The sequence below is a fragment of the Rhamphochromis sp. 'chilingali' genome, assembly GCF_963969265.1.
Source record: "Rhamphochromis sp. 'chilingali' genome assembly, chromosome: 16".
NCBI lineage: Eukaryota > Metazoa > Chordata > Actinopteri > Cichliformes > Cichlidae > Rhamphochromis > Rhamphochromis sp. 'chilingali'.
In genome coordinates this window covers 7,553,355-7,572,135 of record NC_137943.1, presented here as the reverse complement: position 1 = coordinate 7,572,135, position 18,781 = coordinate 7,553,355, and the positions used below count along the sequence as shown (strand labels likewise).

General features: G+C 40.8%; 1 protein-coding gene across 3 annotated transcripts in view; it reads left to right on the top strand.

Annotated features, from left to right (window-relative positions):
• The window catches only part of carmil3 (capping protein regulator and myosin 1 linker 3), a 111,350-nt gene extending 93,264 nt beyond the window's left edge, over window positions 1-18,086 (top strand). For 2 of the 3 annotated variants that reach the window (XM_080861729.1, XM_080861728.1), the window contains exons 29-40: window positions 771-896; window positions 3,771-3,837; window positions 5,794-5,981; window positions 6,742-6,821; window positions 9,260-9,379; window positions 10,275-10,443; window positions 11,621-11,993; window positions 13,264-13,370; window positions 15,077-15,284; window positions 15,606-15,677; window positions 16,000-16,119; window positions 17,348-18,086. In XM_080861729.1, coding sequence (XP_080717855.1) covers window positions 771-896; window positions 3,771-3,837; window positions 5,794-5,981; window positions 6,742-6,821; window positions 9,260-9,379; window positions 10,275-10,443; window positions 11,621-11,993; window positions 13,264-13,370; window positions 15,077-15,284; window positions 15,606-15,677; window positions 16,000-16,119; window positions 17,348-17,388 — 1,671 coding nt within the window. In that variant the 3' untranslated portion in view covers window positions 17,389-18,086. Of the gene's footprint in view, window positions 1-770; window positions 897-3,770; window positions 3,838-5,793; window positions 5,982-6,741; window positions 6,822-9,259; window positions 9,380-10,274; window positions 10,444-11,620; window positions 11,994-13,263; window positions 13,371-15,076; window positions 15,285-15,605; window positions 15,678-15,999; window positions 16,156-17,347 lie in introns of all 3 variants that reach the window. The other variant, XM_080861727.1, reaches the window with a different exon arrangement.
• Window positions 18,087-18,781: the final 695 nt, after the last annotated feature.

The following is an 18,781-nucleotide window of genomic DNA, read 5'->3' as shown; positions in this document are numbered from 1 at the left end:
AAAATAATAATCCTACCTCCAGCCGTACCAGTGTACAAGCACAGGATAGGAAATTTCTCAAGATCATATTGAAATATCAGCGAAGTTAAAATTGAAACTGAAAACATTTAGTTCAGACATGTTAATAAAAACTCTGAACTGTACAAGCATAGTTTGGATAAATTCTTCTTCGTTATTCCAGGTGAACAGTAGCATACTAATGCGTGCAGTTATCTGAAGAAGACACCCTGGTTCGCATGTCATTAACATATACAATGAAGATATATAGGTATAGAGCTTTGTTCTTTACAGAGAATATTGAGCTCAGAGGCCAGATAACAACTTTATTTAAGCTGGTTAAGGACATGATGAGACCCTCCGGGCTCTCCTCTCCATAAAATTAAATTGTTTAAAATGAAATCAGCGGAAAAGCAGGGAAAAAAATCGACTCTTAGTAATAACACGGCCTCCCCTGCTCTGCTTGGCATTCAGTTCACCACGTCTGCTGTTACATCTCATTCTCCTTTCTCTCTTTTGGTGCAATGCCGGTTTGTCCTCTATCTTGCCTTACTCTGCTTTGATAATCAAGATATTGTATTTAATTCATATTCTTCATGGGCTTTACGAACGGTGGTAAAGTACTTTGTTTGTGAGCTTCTCAGGTATAAGGGCAGACATGCCTCTCCTCCCAGATAGCATTTAAGGATATATTTCCAGATGTCATCACTGCGCGAGTGTGAGCGTTTGTGTCTATGCAATGATACGTGCCTTTGATGTGTGTGTTGCATCAGCTGCGGCAGGTGTCCCAGGCAAAGCGTTGGGACGATGTCGGGACGGGCAGACGCACTGTCAGACAGTCCAGAATAGTCGAGTCTCTGGAATTCCCCGATGAGGACTTTGGTGTCAACCTGGGAATAGTAAGTGTGAGAGACACACGCTGACCTCATGTGCACACTTAACAAGAATGAGCTTCTTCATTTAAAAAGAAGCATGTCTAATTTCAAGGCATGGATATAATACTTAACTGACTGCACCTAAAATAAGTGTTAAGAACAAAACCAGTTTTCAGAGACAAAAGACAGAGGAAGAAAAGTTACATTTGATTTGATGGTTTAGAAGAGCCAAAGCAAACAATGGAAAGATGTCCACCTTTGACCTGTATTTTAAAAGATTAATAAAGCATTCATTCTTCCAGATGTGCTACTGTTTTCCACAACCCCAAAAATTGGGTTCATACCACATAAAAATCAACCAAATCTGGTGAAAGGTTCTCATCCATCTCTGACTCCCTCAAATTGGGGGAGTCTGCATAAATGTAAGGTGTGATTTTTTTTTTTTAATTCACCCTCATAATTTCATGACTCCCGGAAAAAAAGTGGGAGAAATATTTATTAGATCCTCTGCTGAATTTGTACATTTGCTCAATGGTAGTTTGTAGTTTCATTAAAACACAAAAAAGTTCTAAATAAATTTTTAATGTCATTGAGAAAAATAATGATTTGAACGCAAAACATGGCTTAGTACTTGGGTAGAAACCCTTGTTGTCAAACATAGCGTTAAGGTGCTTCTTGTAGTTGGTCACCAGGCTTGCACATATCTCAGAGGGATTTTATCCCACTACTCTTAACAGAAACTCTAAATCCTGTAGGTTTCTTGGCTGCTGCCTGGCAACTCGACACTTCAGCTCCCTCAACAGTTTTTCTAAAGGGATGCGATCTGAGAATGGCCAGGCCACTCCATGACCTTAATGAGCTTCTTCTTTAACCACTCTTTTGTTGGCTTGGTGGTATGCTTTGGTTCATTGTCATCCTGGAAGATGCGTCACTAACCCATCTTCGGTGTTCTGTCTGAGGAAGGGAGGTTCTTGTCCAATACTTTACAGCACATGGTCCTGTCCATTTGTTCGTCACTGCTGTGAAAAGTCCTATACCATTAGCGAATAAACAGCCCCAAACCATGTTTCCGCCACCGTGCTTGACTGTGGTGACGGTGTTCTTTAGATCATACCCTGCATTTCTCTGACTATGCGGGTTGAGTTGATTTCAAAGAGTTTGGTTTCATCTGACTGCAGCACTTTCCCCCAAGTCTTCTCTGCCAGTGAACATCTAAATGTTGGAGACATAAGATGGGCCTGTGCATGCGCCTACTTGAGCAGGGGGGCCTTGTGGGCACTGCAAGATTTCAACTCATTACAGCGTAGTGTGTTACCACTGGTGTTCCTGGTGACTGTGGTCCCAACTGCCTTCATATCATTAAAAAGCTCCTCCTGTGTAGTTTTGGGCCGATACATTCGACAAGATCTTACGTTGAGCTCCAGAATGAGGTTCATTTTATATTTCTTACATTTCCAAATATTCACACCAACAGTCGTCACCTTCTAATCAAACTTCTTGTTGATGGTCTTGTTGCTCACTGCAGACTTGTGCAGGTCTACAAGCTTGTCCTTAATGTCCATTGACAGCTCTTTGGTCTTGGTGATGGAAGGGTTGGAATGGAAGAAACTGTTCCTGTGGACAGGTGTGCTTTATACACATAACAAGTCGAGATCAGGAGTGGCTGTAATTGATTTAATCAATTGTAATCTGTGTTTTGCATGGGCACGCAGCCAGTCTATGGGAGCCAGAATTCTGGGTGGGATCTTGGGAATAAAAGTTCACTCAGTGACATGCAAATCATTACTTTTATGCAGTGTAAATTGTTTTTGTCTGGATTTTTGGTATTCTGTTTCTCTCCATGAAACTACCATAAAAATTTGAGACTTTTAATTTCTTTGTGTTCAGCAGGGGATCGAATAATTATTTCACCCACTGTATCCACATTAAATTTTCAAATGGATGCTCTCCTTGCAGTTTGTTGCTTTGTTGCCTGTTCGGTTTGTCACTGTCTAATTTGAAACTAAACTTCTCACTAAAATTGCTGTGAAACCTGTGTTCAGTACAGTGTCCTCATCACCTGGCTTTTTAAGTGAGCATCCTTTGTTCCAGAATCCCTCTGTGATCCAGGCCCTTCTGCGTGCTCAGATTGCAGGGATATTGAAGAACTTCTACTGAATCTAAAGTTGTTTGAGATATATATATATATATATATATATATATATATATATATATAGCACTAAAGGTGGTTCAAACATTAAAAAGTGCTATTTTAAAAATATATTATAACATTTTGGGCACAGAATGAGAAATTTAAAAAATCCCAACTAAGAAGAAGGAAGCCTTTCATATGGGATAACATGATTTGACCAGATACACACGGCACATGGAGATATTAGCCTTAAAAATGTAAGTTTTCTCTAGTAAATATTGGAAAGCAGGTAAAACATCAGTGTCCCAATGCTTGATTCACTTCTGTTTACTGGTGCAGTTTTGCTGTTGAAACTCTGATCCGTTCCACCATACTGACGCTCAGAGCTGGTTACAAACAAATCGTGTTGAACAAGAATTACATTTTTTCAACTTCAGATCTTTTCTCCCCTTCAACACGAGTATTTTTATTGTGACTCTTCTCAAAATCAAGACAAATCCCACACTTCCTGTACCCTCCAACATGCTGTTGTTCTGAGCTTCACACTTAGATTTTGTAAACAGTTTCTGCATCTTTTCATTGCCTTTGCTTTACTCCAGTTGGATTTTCTGTGAAATACTGTACGTGTATGTCATTGATCTACTTTATTTCATTCATTTATTTTAGCGAGGATGGGATACTTTGTCCATTTAACTTTTTTGTGCGTTGTAATTGTGTTATAAATGTAGTGAAGGCATTTGTGTATGTACAATGATCTCTTACAAAAGGACACCATGGCCATTAAGAAGCGGAGCTCCAGAACTAGAAGAATTCGACCCGTCTCCACCAGACTGAGTGAGTGTTCAGTCTGTAGTCGCAAATTATTGCTGTCACGTGCTAAAGTATCGTGAAATACAATACTGTGCAAAAGTCTGAAGTCACCACTCATTCCTTTATATTTTGTTTCAGAATTTGTTGTAAAAGCTTTTGTGTACTAGTTCTCCTTCTGCTTTCAGAAGGCCTTTCAGAGTTTTTCTTTGGACATGTTTTATTCACTCATTTTCAGTCCAGTCCTTGTATCTAAGCATTTTCAGAGAATTGATTTAATTTCATTTATTTATTTATTGTGAAGCCACTTATCACTGACCTATCAATCATGCAAGCAAAAGAAGACACCTCATTCGAGGGATGAACCAGTGTTGTGTCTACACATGACAGACGACTTAGCAAAGAACCCAGTTTTAATTGCGTCTATGGCACTGTGTTACAGTCCCCCAAAGAACTGCCTAATTGTTTCCCCTTTTTTTGTTAGATCTACAAAAAAATATTGATTGACATGCAAAAAATAATATGTTTGCACCAACAAGTTGATTCTCAAAGAGCTATTAGACCACAAGTTGTCAAATCTCAGCGTGGTGTACTGTGTGTCCTGAGGAACCTTGACAAGGAAAAGACAAAAACACAAAAGTGATAGGCCTAAAAAACAATTTACAGCAGATGAAAGGTATCTAATAATCATGTCTTTAAGAAATAGAGACGTTGGGAGACCTGATACAGGACTTGACATGCATCCATCCTCCAATGCAGTAAAAGAATACCTGGATAGAAAAACACACAATGGAACATTATTAGTCATGGATTGGCCTCCAGAGCTCAGACCTAAGCATTATTAACTCATTCACTGCCATTGACGTCTATAGACGTCAATTACGTTTTTCAATGGGAGGGGCCAGAATACAACCTCGGGCAGCTTGTCAGTGAATTTTATTTTTTCATATATTTGTAAATAAATTGTTTTGATAAAACATAACCTTTCTCAGTGTTATTTCTGTTTTATAGAAGTGAAAAACTATTTTATATGTTAGAGGTGTCACAGGCACTTTTCTGCTTGAAATGTATTTTTCACAAAAAGCTCGTTTTCTCCCTTTTTTTGGTCAAAACAGGCATTTTTGGTGGAACCCACCTCTCTTCTACAGCTGATTACTAAAGAATGGAAAATGGTAGAAACAAGCTTTTTTTTTTTTGGATGAAAGAAGAGAGTCTGTTCTTCATTTTGGTAGGTTCAGCGTTTATATGATCATAACACACAGTTTTCTGTGGCTCTTCAAAAATGAGTAAAAATGCTCAAAAACCCTGGCAGTGGGGAGTTACCTGATTTGAAAATGGCTGGCAGTGAATGAGTTAAAGCAGTGTGGGATCATCTTGATAGAGAACAGAACGAAAGACTTTGACTGTCCTTGAAGAAGCCTGGAGAACTGTTCCTGAAGACCATGTAAAGAGGTTTAGAGACAGAGTTCAGGCTGTGTTGAAGAAGAAAGGTGGACAAACTTCCATTTCACAGTAAAATATGGAGTCATGAAGTATGGCTTGAGACTTTTGCACATTACTGTTTTATATAGATAGCCAATACCAGGGCAAGAGTCACTTGATCTTTCATTTTTTTAGTCAATTAAGTAGTTTTTCGTCTACAGTAATGAATGTCCAACATGGCAGAATGACATAAGAGATAATGTTGTTTCATTTGGGCTGTAATCAGTATAGTAATATTTCTGTAGATAGAATGAAGCATTATTATAAAATAACATTGTTTTCTGACACCAACCCAACCATGGGTGAGCCTTTTCCCCACTAGTGGGATTTGTCTTCTAACAGGAAGCATTTTTTCTCACTTCAAAAGCAATAAAAATGTGAAATTCACAAGCTGATTGCAAATTTAGTCTAATCATACATTTAATTCCAATCAAAGAGGATTTTATCAGTGGTATTGCATAAATGAAGTTCTGTCACAATCCATTTCCCTTCCTGTCATAGGTTTAGGCGAGGAGCCCAGTTCCTCTCCGACACCTTCAGCTCCACCTCACTCTGCCCCTCTTACCCACTCGGCATCATGGGAGTGTCTGTCCACTCTCCCCACCAATGGATCCCCCTTACGCCACGTGACCCACGCCAGGCCACGCCCGCCACGGCGACACAGAGCAGGACACCTACCTCCTGAATCCGTGAGTTTGTGACTTTGCAGTGACATTTGACCATGTTATGAGCTTCAGTGGGCAGGGATCAGTGTCCCCTCCAGACTAGCAGCTGCTTCCACAGGATGTATACTGACCAGTTTCACTTTTAAGTGAGTTTTTATTGCGCCTGTAGCACCACTGTATGTGTTTAACTGGCCTATTTTGATCTGATACTACAGCATGAACTTCAGTCCATGTGTTTCCACAAAAGTGCACAGAGGGAGGCAAACGAGAGAAAGTAAACCAAACATGGCTTTTCTGAGGTGTTTTTTTCTTTTTTAAATCTCTTGGCTGCTGCATGTGAACTTTTGTTATTCATCTTGTTTTCATTGCCAGCGGCACCTTCCAAAAATAAGCTCTCTTTAAAATAGGAAGCTGTCGCACGTGTCTCTGTGATTCAAATGGTAATCATGCGCAGCCATCTCCCCTGGGCCACAGGGCAGCCGCTAACTTAGCAGCTTGTTTGTTTCGAGACTTTGTAAAGCTTTTCCCCCCTAAATCAGTACAAACTGAGTTAGGGCAGCATGATGAAGAGCTGTTTTACAAACAGATTTCTGTTGGCAGCAGATTCAGGTTTATCAGCCAGCCATTAGAAATGATAATAACTTTTGTCAGCCTTTCATCCCCTTTGTCGGCATGGCAAGACTGATCATTGTCATACTGTGTGTGTGTGTGTGTGTGTGTGTGTGTGTGTGTGTGTGTGTGTGTGTGTGTGTGTGTGTGTGTGTGTGTGTGTGTGTGTGTGCAGCATTGCTCTGAGAATGGAGGAGTCAACATGCTGGAGGACGGACTGCCTGATTTCTACAGCAAACGAGTTTTACCTGACAGGTAGACGCCAGAATCGTCTCTGTGCAGTCATTAAGTATGTGATAAATTCTTTACTACACTGAGCCCCGAGGACGACACACAAGACGAGACATTGAGGGAACTGTGTCTTACATCTGGTGTATCAGTAAAACCTGTTTTCTATTGTTTGTCATTTAAACAGTAAAATGAAAAACAAACACACAAAAAACAACATGCAAATAAAGTACAATGTACCATTTTCCATTGTAGTTTCTTTTCCCTGCATTTCTTAACCACACGTTTAATTTTACCTTGTACTTTTTGTTGAAACGCATGCTTTTGGACACATTTGCATCACCTTAGGTCTTGGTGCAGTCCTCGAGTCATCCTTTGTTTGAAACAAACTGTTGTATCTTCCTTCCTCCTCCCTTTAAGTCAGCTTTCTGGTGACTTTTTTTACCTCACTGACAAAAGATTTAACAGACGGTGTGAGAGCCGGTCAAGTCACTGATATCATACAGCACTAAAAGTAAAAAAAAAATTCTGAAAGTGAGCATTTAGATATATGTTCACTCATATTTCAGCATTTACAACTTTGTTTAATATCGGCATCTACGATTGTAGCATTGTACACAGTATGACGGAGAAGAAGGAAGGGCAATTTCTGAATGTTAAGAAGAGAACAGTAGCTGTGTCTAAAGAATGCAAATGGTGCATTTTAATTTGCTGTTTAAATCTTTGCAAGAACTCTGCAGTTGTGAACCCGTGATACGTTTTAAGGAGTAAAAACACAAAGCTGGAGACTTGCTGCTGGACATAGTGGAGCATTTAGCAGCTAAGAAACCACATATTTTGTTGATAGAGACCGAGTGCAGTGCTTAAAGGAGAGTAATTACCAGAGTTACCAACTGTCACTGCAGAACAATCCTAATGATATTCAGTATGTGCTCAATGTGTCAGTGAGTAACTGTTTGCTAAGTCTTTCACCATGTCAGTAGATGAGGTGATTAAAATTCCAATGTTACTCCCCACAAAAGTGGGAATAAAATCAGTTATGCACATTTAAGTCAATTACAGTATGCTATTCACTGGAAAAATTCCCATGTTCCCATTTTTTCTGGGCAGTGTTGGTATATTGGTGGTGCCATGTGGATAAGTGACTGAAGCTGCATCCTCAAAGACTCAAACCCAGAAGGAAATGTTGGCAAAGAAGATGGAACTAAGTGAAAATAATAAATAATGAATGAATTTAAGGATAGCTGATTGACTCTGCAGTCCCTCTAACCTCTGCACAGAATGAACATATTTAATTTTATTTTTTTAATTTTACAGGATTTCAGCTGTTTTTTTGGGGTACTTAGGAATTTGTAACTAAAAACTACATGTTCCTACACTACTAACTACCTTGAAATAAATAGTCTATATAGCCACTTGCATACCAGTGGACTATTTAGCAGCTGAACTATTTTCTTTAAATCTGAGTAATCTCTGGACACCAAAAACAAAGTTTAAAGTGGTGTAAGTATTGAATTTAAATTGATCAGGCAAGCACAACACAGCTGCAGATGGATGCCAGAATTGTCCCAAATTTGAAGATAAATAGATGCTGAGTTGCTGACATGTTAGCCCTATCAATAAATAAGGCCAATTTATTATTTTATTATATTTCACAGCCTTGTTTACAAGTCACAATCAATTTTCCATAATCTAGTTAATGTTGTATAAGAAATTAAAACCATTTTTTTTAACTTTATGAATATACTGTATGTGTAAAATAAAGTGTGAATTATTACATAACTTTATTCGTGCTACTATCCCAAATAACCAAAGTATTCTAGTATTAGGCCAGTGCTGAAAAGCTACACAAGCTATTTTTAAACATATTTAACACAAAACTGTTTTTTAAATTAGTAATTATATGTGTTTTAAATTATTTCCAAAGTTTGGGTTAAGGTTTTGGTGTAGTGTAAGATTTTTTATATTTATGCAAAGTGAAGCTCATTTTAAGCATTATTCCTTTAGATGTCATAGCATAGTAACATTAACTGTTTGGTAAAATCGGCATGATTTTGCATCTCAAAGCTGGACAGCACTATGTAAATGATGGTTAACCCTGCAAGTGTTTTAAAGTTACATGCCAGTGTAAGCTTCATGCTCAGCAGCAGTGTGCTTAGGCAGCAGAAACACTGCTTCTGTCCAGAGTATTAAACCATGTGTTCAGGACTCGGCATACTAATTATGTTTCCTGTTCTTGTCAAACGGTTCATTCAAATAATGTAGTCGGATGTTAATTCTGGGTTTAGCCTGCCACTTATGACTTTCACAGAATACTGATAAATACTGGCTGCTGGCTGATTGCATTAACAAAACAAAACAGTCCAAATGATGCAATCTAGCTTTAATCTCACTGTGTGTGCCTACCCTCTTACCCAATGCTTTAGTTTACTCATTCTGTTTTTTTCTCTACTTTTCACTTTCAGTCAGTTGTCGTCCCTGCATCAGGCCCAGTCTCTGAGGAGGAAGAAAAGACGAAGTGTGTTGTCCATTTTCTCAGGATTCCGCAAGAACCGCAACTCCACCATCTCTAATCAGGACTCGGAGTGAGTATGCAGCACAGGAGCCGAGTGGAAGAAGTGGAGGAAAGTAACATTTAAGAGCACACGCCCAGAGAATGAGATGGTGGTTAAATTAATCCAGCGCTGGGCATTAACGCCACTTCAAAACTTCATGAATATTTGAATAGGAGAAAATATTTCCCCATCCCCAGCTGTTTTCCTTTGCTTTGAATTTATGGCGCTGGATGCATTTGAGCTGCTGTTACATAATGGCGCTGGAGTTAGAAAGTGTTGGTGGAAAAAGTTTGCAAACTTTTAAAAAAAAAAGAAAAATCATTTGCACAGATTAACAGCTGAGTGGGGAGAATAGCACTTAATAGGCGCACTTTGTTCACTTAAACTACACAGCTGCACGAAACGGACGAAAGGGTTTCTCAGCGAGAGCCGCAGTTTGTTTTTCAGCTCAGAGGTGTGCTTTAAAAAAAACGGTGATGCCTTTGCCTCTGCTGGTTAACAGCCTTGCTGCGGTGCAGGAATTTCACACATATGCTGTAGGCCGAGTCTACAGGAGTCTGAAAGAGAAGCATAAAAGCAAAGTTGACTCATCTGAGGGGAAGTCATAGATGGAAATAGTTTCTTAAATACAGTATGCTGCGTTTTGTAAGCTTTCACCTGCAGATTGTTGCTAAGCAATCAAAGAGATTGTTTGTTGCTGCGTTCACTTGGCTTGCTCTCTACGTTCATTTCTTTTGTTTTTTAACAGCAGCACATTGTGTAGGAAGTAAGCTGTTGCGCTTCAGAAAAACTGCAGTGTTTCAAACTGATGGTGTTACTGTAAATTCATAAGCATAATAATATTGTATCCAAAATGTAGTGTATGGTTTATGATTGAAGTCAATTAGAGGGACCAGTGCTGAAAAGTCTGCCTTTTTCTGTCCAGCAGCGCCTCAGAGAATGTCTACTCCATGATTCAGCATCCTAAAGATGCCGTGAGGCCGGAGAGCGTTGTCCCAGGAGCAAATGGGAGCATGCCTTCACCTCACCCAACTCAGGGCATGCCGGTGCATGGGATGAGAACTGCCAGCCCCCCCTGCCTCATCCAAAGACAGGTACCGTGCTGTGAAAAGTTGGCTGTTTGAGCTTTTGTAGATTCACTTATGTCTCTAACTAACAGGGGCAACAATGACACATCCCCCAAGTCAAGGAATGTTTTTACAGGTGGAGGACACTGACATTTTTCCCTCCTCATCTTTTCTGGCTGTTTTTCACTAGTCTTGCATTTAGCTAGGCTAGGGTCAGTGTCACAACTGGTAACATGAGGTGATACCTGGACCCTACAGATGTTGCACAGGTAGTCCAACTCTTCCAAGATGGCACATCAGTCCAGCTATTTCCACAAAGTTTGCTGTGTCTCCTCCATCTCAGGAGGCAGGCAGTTGCTCTAGCAGAGCTGAACAAGGCTGTAGAAGGTCCCTAACCCATCAGCAGGACAGGTATCTGCTGCTTTGTGCAAGGAAGAAAAGGATGAGCACTGTCAGAGCTACAAGTAGGACACTGGTGTGAATGTCTCTAACCAAACAATCAGATACAGACTTTATTAGGGTGGCCTGAGGACCCTACGCTGGTGCAGTGGGTCCTGGGTTCCTCCTGGTGCACAACAATGTTGCAGCTACATCCTTTTCTCACCATTGCAATCTGATCTGTTTTCAAAGTGTTCATTTAATTTTTTTGAAATTGCATTCCTCAGGGCTTTGCCAAACACAGTGACTTGATAAAAGTGTTTAATAGTTAAAGAATATTTTAAAGTTTAAATTAAATGCTAATGCATTTCTATTTCCATTTTTTTTTCAAGTCTGCTTCCAGTTTAATTCATGAGTGAGCAGCTGCTACTTCTTTCTATAGTTCTACATGACATGTAACAGTGCATGGCCGTGTGCTGTCCGAGCCACCTGCTGTTCCCAGCCTTTTTATGTGTCTTATTGTAGTAGCTTGCCTAAGGTGTGGAGGGCTATTTAAACTCTGTGCTGAGGGACGGCTTGGATTACTCCAATTCTCTCTTAAGTAGAGCCCGTGGATCCTTAGTGATCATTAAGGGGATTTGAGGACATCCACTGCAAAAAAATGAACGATAATTTAATTTTGTTATAATTGAATTCAACAGAATACATTTTAATTAAGGCCTTCGCTTTCTCTATTGTTAGCACCAGATTATGAGTTATGCTATTCATTAAATCATCAGCGATTTGACTCGTTCTAACTGTGTCCATGACTTCTGTCCTCATCCAGTCCACAGACCTGGTCAGCATGGTGTACAGCTGCATCGGGGCAGAAATCGAAGACTCCGATGGCAGCAGCAACTGTGACATCAAAGGGATAGACCAGGATGCTGACAGATCAGTCACCATCTCAGATGCCCCGACAGATACTCGAACTAACGGCCACGTGGTGTCCTCCAAACAACAGACGGACAGACAGATGGAGACAGCCAGGCAGGAGAGGATTGTGCCCCTGACAGACTCGCGGACTGAGATAGAAGATGATGTGCAGAGCAGCGGAGGTGGAATCGTGGCCCCCGGTGGGCCAAGGCCAGAGCCGCCTCCACAGAGTGCTAAGCCTAGTTTGGCTGTCATGAGGCAGAGACACCTGCAGGAGAGTTTAGGTATTGCAATTTAAACAACAACTGAAGTTCTGTTAAAGTATAATATTGTAAAATGTCCCTATTGGATGAATAAGTATCCAACATGATAATAATCACATGGTATGAATATGATGATAAAATAATAAATGATGAAGACTCAGGTGTGACTCTTATTAGAATGACTGATAATAATGATAATTCTAAAAATAGACTCACTGTACACTGTACACGTGGCATGTGGTTGACCGTGATATATTTTTAGATCACTGTCTTGTTGGATAAAAGTTCAAAGGGAAAACAATCAGAAGATGCCATGTTTTTAAAAAAGAAAAAAAGCAGAAAACTCACAAAAGCTGCAAAAACCGTGTAGACGAGTATGTCAAAGTGTGTTTAATGAGAGATGCAGTACGAGAGCAGACGATGACATGATTGGCTATAGCTATAGAGGCCTTTTGTGGCGAAAGAGCCATTGTTAAGTCTCAAGTCTAGACTTCTTAATGAGTAAAACCTCCGAGTATTGTAGACTGCAGTCTGACTCAAAGGGAATTAAGAGATCACTGTAACAGAAGTGGTCATGGCATAAAATCAATGTTAAAGCCAGCAGTTTGGCGTTAAAACGGAGAAAGGGTGCAGGGATGTGCATCTTTATCGTCCGATTGAAATCCTTAATGCAAGCTGTGGACAGCAGCACATATAAATAGTTGTCTCTTAAAAGCTGGAGCAAGCTCTTAACACAGAAATGGAAAAGCAATCCAGGTTGGTTGGTTTTAATTTGCACAGTTTGTGCTTTCAGCCCCTTCAGCCAAAGGCTCCCATTCCCAGGTTCGTGTGAAATGTGTGCTGCTTGCCAATATTCCAGCTTCAGGTCTTATTCTGCTTTTCTTATCTTACGTCATGTATAGTGTATATGTACTGTTATAGTGGGGTATGCTCATATTAGACAAGTTTCAGATAATGAGTTTAGTCTATGAATAAATAAACACCGTGAGCCAAAAACCTCTTCAGGCTTCAGAAAGACGGGCTGTCTTTTTTTTCTTTGTAGGTTACTTTTTGCTCTGTGTGACATCAAAGAATGGATGTAGTTGTTTCAGGAGAACTAGCAGCAGCACCACCCACATTAGTGAGGGGCAGCCAATCAGAAGGAAACTGGCCTAAAGTCAGAGTGAAAAGAGGAAGTGGATGAACTGAAGACAGCTAAGAATAACTTTGACCTGTGAATCGTGCAAGGCTACTATAGAAATCCCGAAATAAATTGAGCTTTGTTTGTGTCGGCTGCTTTTTGTTTTCCCAGAAGAAGCAGGAAGGCTGGAGGCAGAGGGAGACCAGAGTGAAAGAAAGCGCGAGGAGAAACAGAGAGGGCGAGGGCCAGAGGGAGAGCGTCCTCTCATTCCCAATAAGGTAACTACAGTGGGGCAAAAAAGTATTTAGTCAGCCACCGATTGTGCAAGTTCCCCCACCTAAAATGATGACAGAGGTCAGTAATTTGCACCAGAGGTACACTTCAACTGTGAGAGACAGAATGTGAAAAAAAAAATCCATGAATCCACATGGTAGGATTTGTAAAGAATTTATTCGTAAATCAGGGTGGAAAATAAGTATTTGGTCAATAACAAAAATACAACTCAATACTTTGTAACATAACCTTTGTTGGCAATAACAGAGGTCAAACGTTTACTATAGGTCTTTACCAGGTTTGCACACACAGTAGCTGGTATTTTGGCCCATTCCTCCATGCAGATCTTCTCGAGAGCAGTGATGTTTTGGGGCTGTCGCCGAGCAACACGGACTTTCAACTCCCGCCACAGATTTTCTATGGGGTCGAGGTCTGGAGACTGGCTAGGCCACTCCAGGACTTTCAAATGCTTCTTACGGAGCCACTCCTTTGTTGCCCGGGCGGTGTGTTTTGGATCATTGTCATGTTGGAAGACCCAGCCTCGTTTCATCTTCAAAGTTCTCACTGATGGAAGGAGGTTTTGGCTCAAAATCTCACGATACATGGCCCCATTCATTCTGTCCTTAACACGGATCAGTCGTCCTGTCCCCTTGGCAGAAAAACAGCCCCATAGCATGATGTTTCCACCCCCATGCTTCACAGTAGGTATGGTGTTCTTGGGATGCAACTCAGTATTCTTCTTCCTCCAAACACGACGAGTTGAGTTTATACCAAAAAGTTCTACTTTGGTTTCATCTGACCACATGACATTCTCCCAATCCTCTGCTGTATCATCCATGTGCTCTCTGGCAAACTTCAGACGGGCCTGGACATGCACTGGCTTCAGCAGCGGAACACGTCTGGCACTGCGGGATTTGATTCCCTGCCGTTGTAGTGTGTTACTGATGGTGACCTTTGTTACTTTGGTCCCAGCTCTCTGCAGGTCATTCACCAGGTCCCCCCGTGTGGTTCTGGGATCTTTGCTCACCGTTCTCATGATCATTTTGACCCCACGGGATAAGAGCTTGCGTGGAGCCCCAGATCGAGGGAGATTATCAGTGGTCTTGTATGTCTTCCATTTTCTGATGATTGCTCCCACAGTTGATTTTTTCACACCAAGCTGCTTGCCTATTGTAGATTCACTCTTCCCAGTCTGGTGCAGGTCTACAATACTTTTCCTGGTGTCCTTCGAAAGCTCTTTGGTCTTGGCCATGGCGGAGTTTGGAGTCTGACTGTTTGCGGCTGTGGACAGGTGTCTTTTATACAGATGATGAGTTCAAACAGGTGCCATTCATACAGGTAACGAGTGGGGGACAGAAAAGCTTCTTACAGAAGACGTTACAGGTCTGTGAGAGCCAGAGATTTTCCTTGTTTGAGGTGACCAAATACTTATTTTCCACCCTGATTTACGAATAAATTCTTTACAAATCCTACCATGTGGATTCATGGATTTTTTTTTCACATTCTGTCTCTCACAGTTGAAGTGTACCTCTGGTGCAAATTACTGACCTCTGTCATCATTTTAAGTGGGGGAACTTGCACAATCGGTGGCTGACTAAATACTTTTTTGCCCCACTGTATATGCTGTATGCGCTGTACGTACTATAAGAGAAAGCACATCTTGTTGTCATATTTTTCTGTTGCATAGTCAAATTTTGTGCTCCTCCATCAGCCCAGCTTGGATGTTTCTAGAGACAAGACCTCTCCAGATAAGGCCAAGACCTCCCCCGTCACCCCAGCAGAAGAACAAATCAATGATCAGAGGTGTTTACCTCCTGGTCAACCCATCGCTGAAGGTGAGGGAAGCACCGAGAGGATGAGCCCACCGGCGTCTGTCAAGCCTGGGATGGAAGCAGCAGATCCTGCTGTAATCAGTCACGGTAACCATGTCATTTTATATCTATGCACAGTCATAGCAGTCCAAAATGTCTCCTCTTTGTTTTTTCTTCTTTTTTAAAAATAAAGTAATAAACCTGGAACTTTAACATCACCATCACGAACGTTCTAGATCTTTACGTTCCATGCATGGCCGTCTTCTTTTGCTTTTCAGTCACAGGAACCGTAAACACCCCCAAAAGTAAAAGGCCAGATCTCTAGCAGGCAGTGTGTTCTTAATGATGTGGATAGAAAGGGCAGATTGGCATAATAAGATGCAAATAATTGCTGTGATCTTCCCAATTAACAATAACCAACAAACACAGATGAGGAGGGAGGCCATAATGGATTTCCAGCAGCATCACATCAGACCAGGAAGTCCAGCTCGTTTGACATAGGTACTGTGTGTCTGGTGCTGTGTTTGTTTCTGCAGCCCCGCTGTTGTGCATGCATTTTGTAGTACTGCGCACTAGTACGTAAAGATACAAATGCACGTCTTGGTTTTTTTTGTTGTTGTTGTTCATAATTCATAACAATGGCGCAACGCCTTTGTTATTTTTTATCAAACAAACTCAGCGTGACTCTCCTATTTGATGTGCTTCCAACCCTGTTGAGCGTGCTGGCTGCGCATCAACTTGTTGCTTTATCCTGCATCCTTTATTCTGAGTTCCTGTACCCCACTATGTGTGTGTGTGTCTGTCTCATGCCATTTATTCCCAGGCATGGAACGGGATGTGCCCTACGATCTGGAGAGGTCTTCAGATCGCAGATTCCTTGTGAAAAAACCCTATTTCCCTCAGTGCAGAAACAGGTCTCTGGACTACCCTGCTGGGACCGGGTGTATGTATCCGTCTCTCTTTCCTGCAGATATGTGCGGTATGACAAGCAGCATGAAGTGCATGCGTGTTGAGATTTTTGCACAATGTATTTTTTTTCTTTTGCTCCCCATCTTGTTTTTATAACAATAAAATCTTTCATTCATATTCCAAAATCTTCAGTAATTTGTTTTTAGCATTTGCGGAAGCCTAAACGTGTACACGCTTAACAGAGATGAGTCATACCCTACATATTGAATGCAAGCCTCCTTTGCCTCAATTGGATTGCCAAAGAAAGAGATCATAAAACATAATTTAAAGATGGAATTTGGCTGTTTTCCAGATATGTCTCATTGCAGCTGGCAGCCGGATCTGACACTGCTTGGGATTAGTGTGCTGTTAGATGAGACCTTCTCCCTTTTTCAAACGAGGACCTTTTATCTCCCCTCCTTTAATTGGAGCAGATTCTTTCCTTGATATCATGTTCCATTATTGTGCTAATTGGCAGTACGGTTTAGCTGATTCATCATCTCTTCCTGCTTTGAGCAGATTGACGCCGAATGTGAAAACCCCGGGGCAGTGGAATTCAGCTCTAATGACATTCCAAAAACTACTGCCAATTATCCCAGTAATACAGAACTATATATCAGCAAGTTGCTGCAGGGGACTCAATTATCATCACTGTGAGAATGATAAAAGGCTCCACGTGTCACAAGCATAAAAGCCGGTCATAAAGAGCGTGCGGGATCCTCTGTGACCTGTCGGGATGAGTTTAGGTGTATTGGAAGTTTAAGCGCCGCATTGTCACGTTTGTGTTTCTTGTCCACACCGAGAGGTTCTTTTTGCATGCGGCAGATAATATCTGAGCCTAGCTCCAGGTTTTTTTAAGCTCAAAGCTTTTTTTTGTCTCCACCCACTCATGCAAGCTTAAAAAGTTACGTTTGAAATATCACCTTCTAAAACTAATGCAGAAGACGGCCATCTGTTTCCATAGAAGTGCAGCTTTCAGTTTTATTTTATTTTTTGGCCACTTGGGGGCAGCAGAAACAAGCTGTGAACCACTGACTGTTGAAGAGTCATTGCTGTGAACACAACACTGACATTTTATCGCCCTACATATTTCCGGATTGAGCTAAGCAGCAACATTAGCATTCATTCAGAGTGGTGTTCCAGTCTAACTGTGGAATTAAGTGTAATGTAGCTGTCTAGCATTTTTTTTATTCCCACCACTCACAGTACATTTGCTTCTGTAGGTTATGAAAGCCCCCAGCTTGGTAACAGAGATGCATTATGACATTACCTGTGGACCAGGAGACGTTTGCTGGGAAGAAAGGACTTGGACGCGGAGGACTGGAGAGAGACAAGCTTTTAAAACTGTGGACTCGGCTGACAAAGATTCAACAGGATGTCTTTTTTTTAAAAATATATTTTTATTTTTAATCCCTGCAAACATTTGTTGCTGAAAATGCATGTACTGTATGCCGGTTTTGACTGCTTGCACTCGCTATTTTACTCTCAGGCATAAACAAAGCTCTACTTTTCATACAAACACAGTGGATCAGTGTGTCTCCAGTATGCTCACAAACAGCTGTTTTATGCATTTGTGCAAAAATCATTTAATATTGAAAGCGTGTCTTTTCATGCCCTATCTGTATTTAACTGACAATCTGTGACTTCTGAAAGTGAGTTTTGTAGTGTATTTATTCTAATTGGATGTATATACTGAATATATAACTGCACTAACCATTGTGGTAACTCTGCCAGTTAACAATCATGATTTTATTTGTGATAACATATCATTTGATAACCGTGTTTGTAAGTATGCTTTTGATGTATGCTGCCGGTGATGACTGAGAAACGTGTTACCATGCACTCCTGTCTCTCCAAGAGTATTTAAACTAGACAGTAGATCATTTTAATCAGATTTTGCGGGCCTGAAAATGAGTATTTTTTCTAAAAATGCTTCTATGAATCCGAATAAATAAAAGTGACTTTCCAGAAGGAAGTGGACTGCTGAAAGTTACTTTCACAATACATTACGCTAAATGTAAATATGTGTCAGAGTGGCATCCTAAAACGGGAACAGTTTAGCTGTTGTCACCATTTAGGCTGTGTTGTTGCTGAAGTAACACAGTGCTGTGCTTGTGTTGAGCCACCCGTCATTTCTTTATATTTTGCTGGGAAAATGGGAAATGGGTGATTTATCAAAGCAAACATCCACAGAAATGCATCAGGAAAAAACAGAGGCTGTCATTTCTAATGAGCTTGAAAGTTACTATTTGTTACCGACTTTATTCTTTAACACAGCCTGAACTCTCTCAGGCAGATTTCTTGTAATTTCTTTAAGTAGTCTTCAGGAATAGTTCTCCAGCTTCTTGAAGGACATTCAAAGCTCATCTTTAGATGCTCCTACCTTATCTTCTGTTCTCTGTTAATACGACACCACACTGCTTCAGTAATGTTGATGTCCAGGCTCTGAGGAGGCCAATCCATGACAGATAGTGTTTTTCTATCCAGGTATGCTTTTATTGGATTGGCAGATGGTATTGTGTGGTGGACCATAATCTGATGATACATTTCTACATTTATAATTCCATCAATTTTGACAAGATCTGCAACACCACTGGCTGAAATGCAGCCCTAAACCATGACTGAGCCTACACCCTGTTTTACAAATGGCAGCTCAC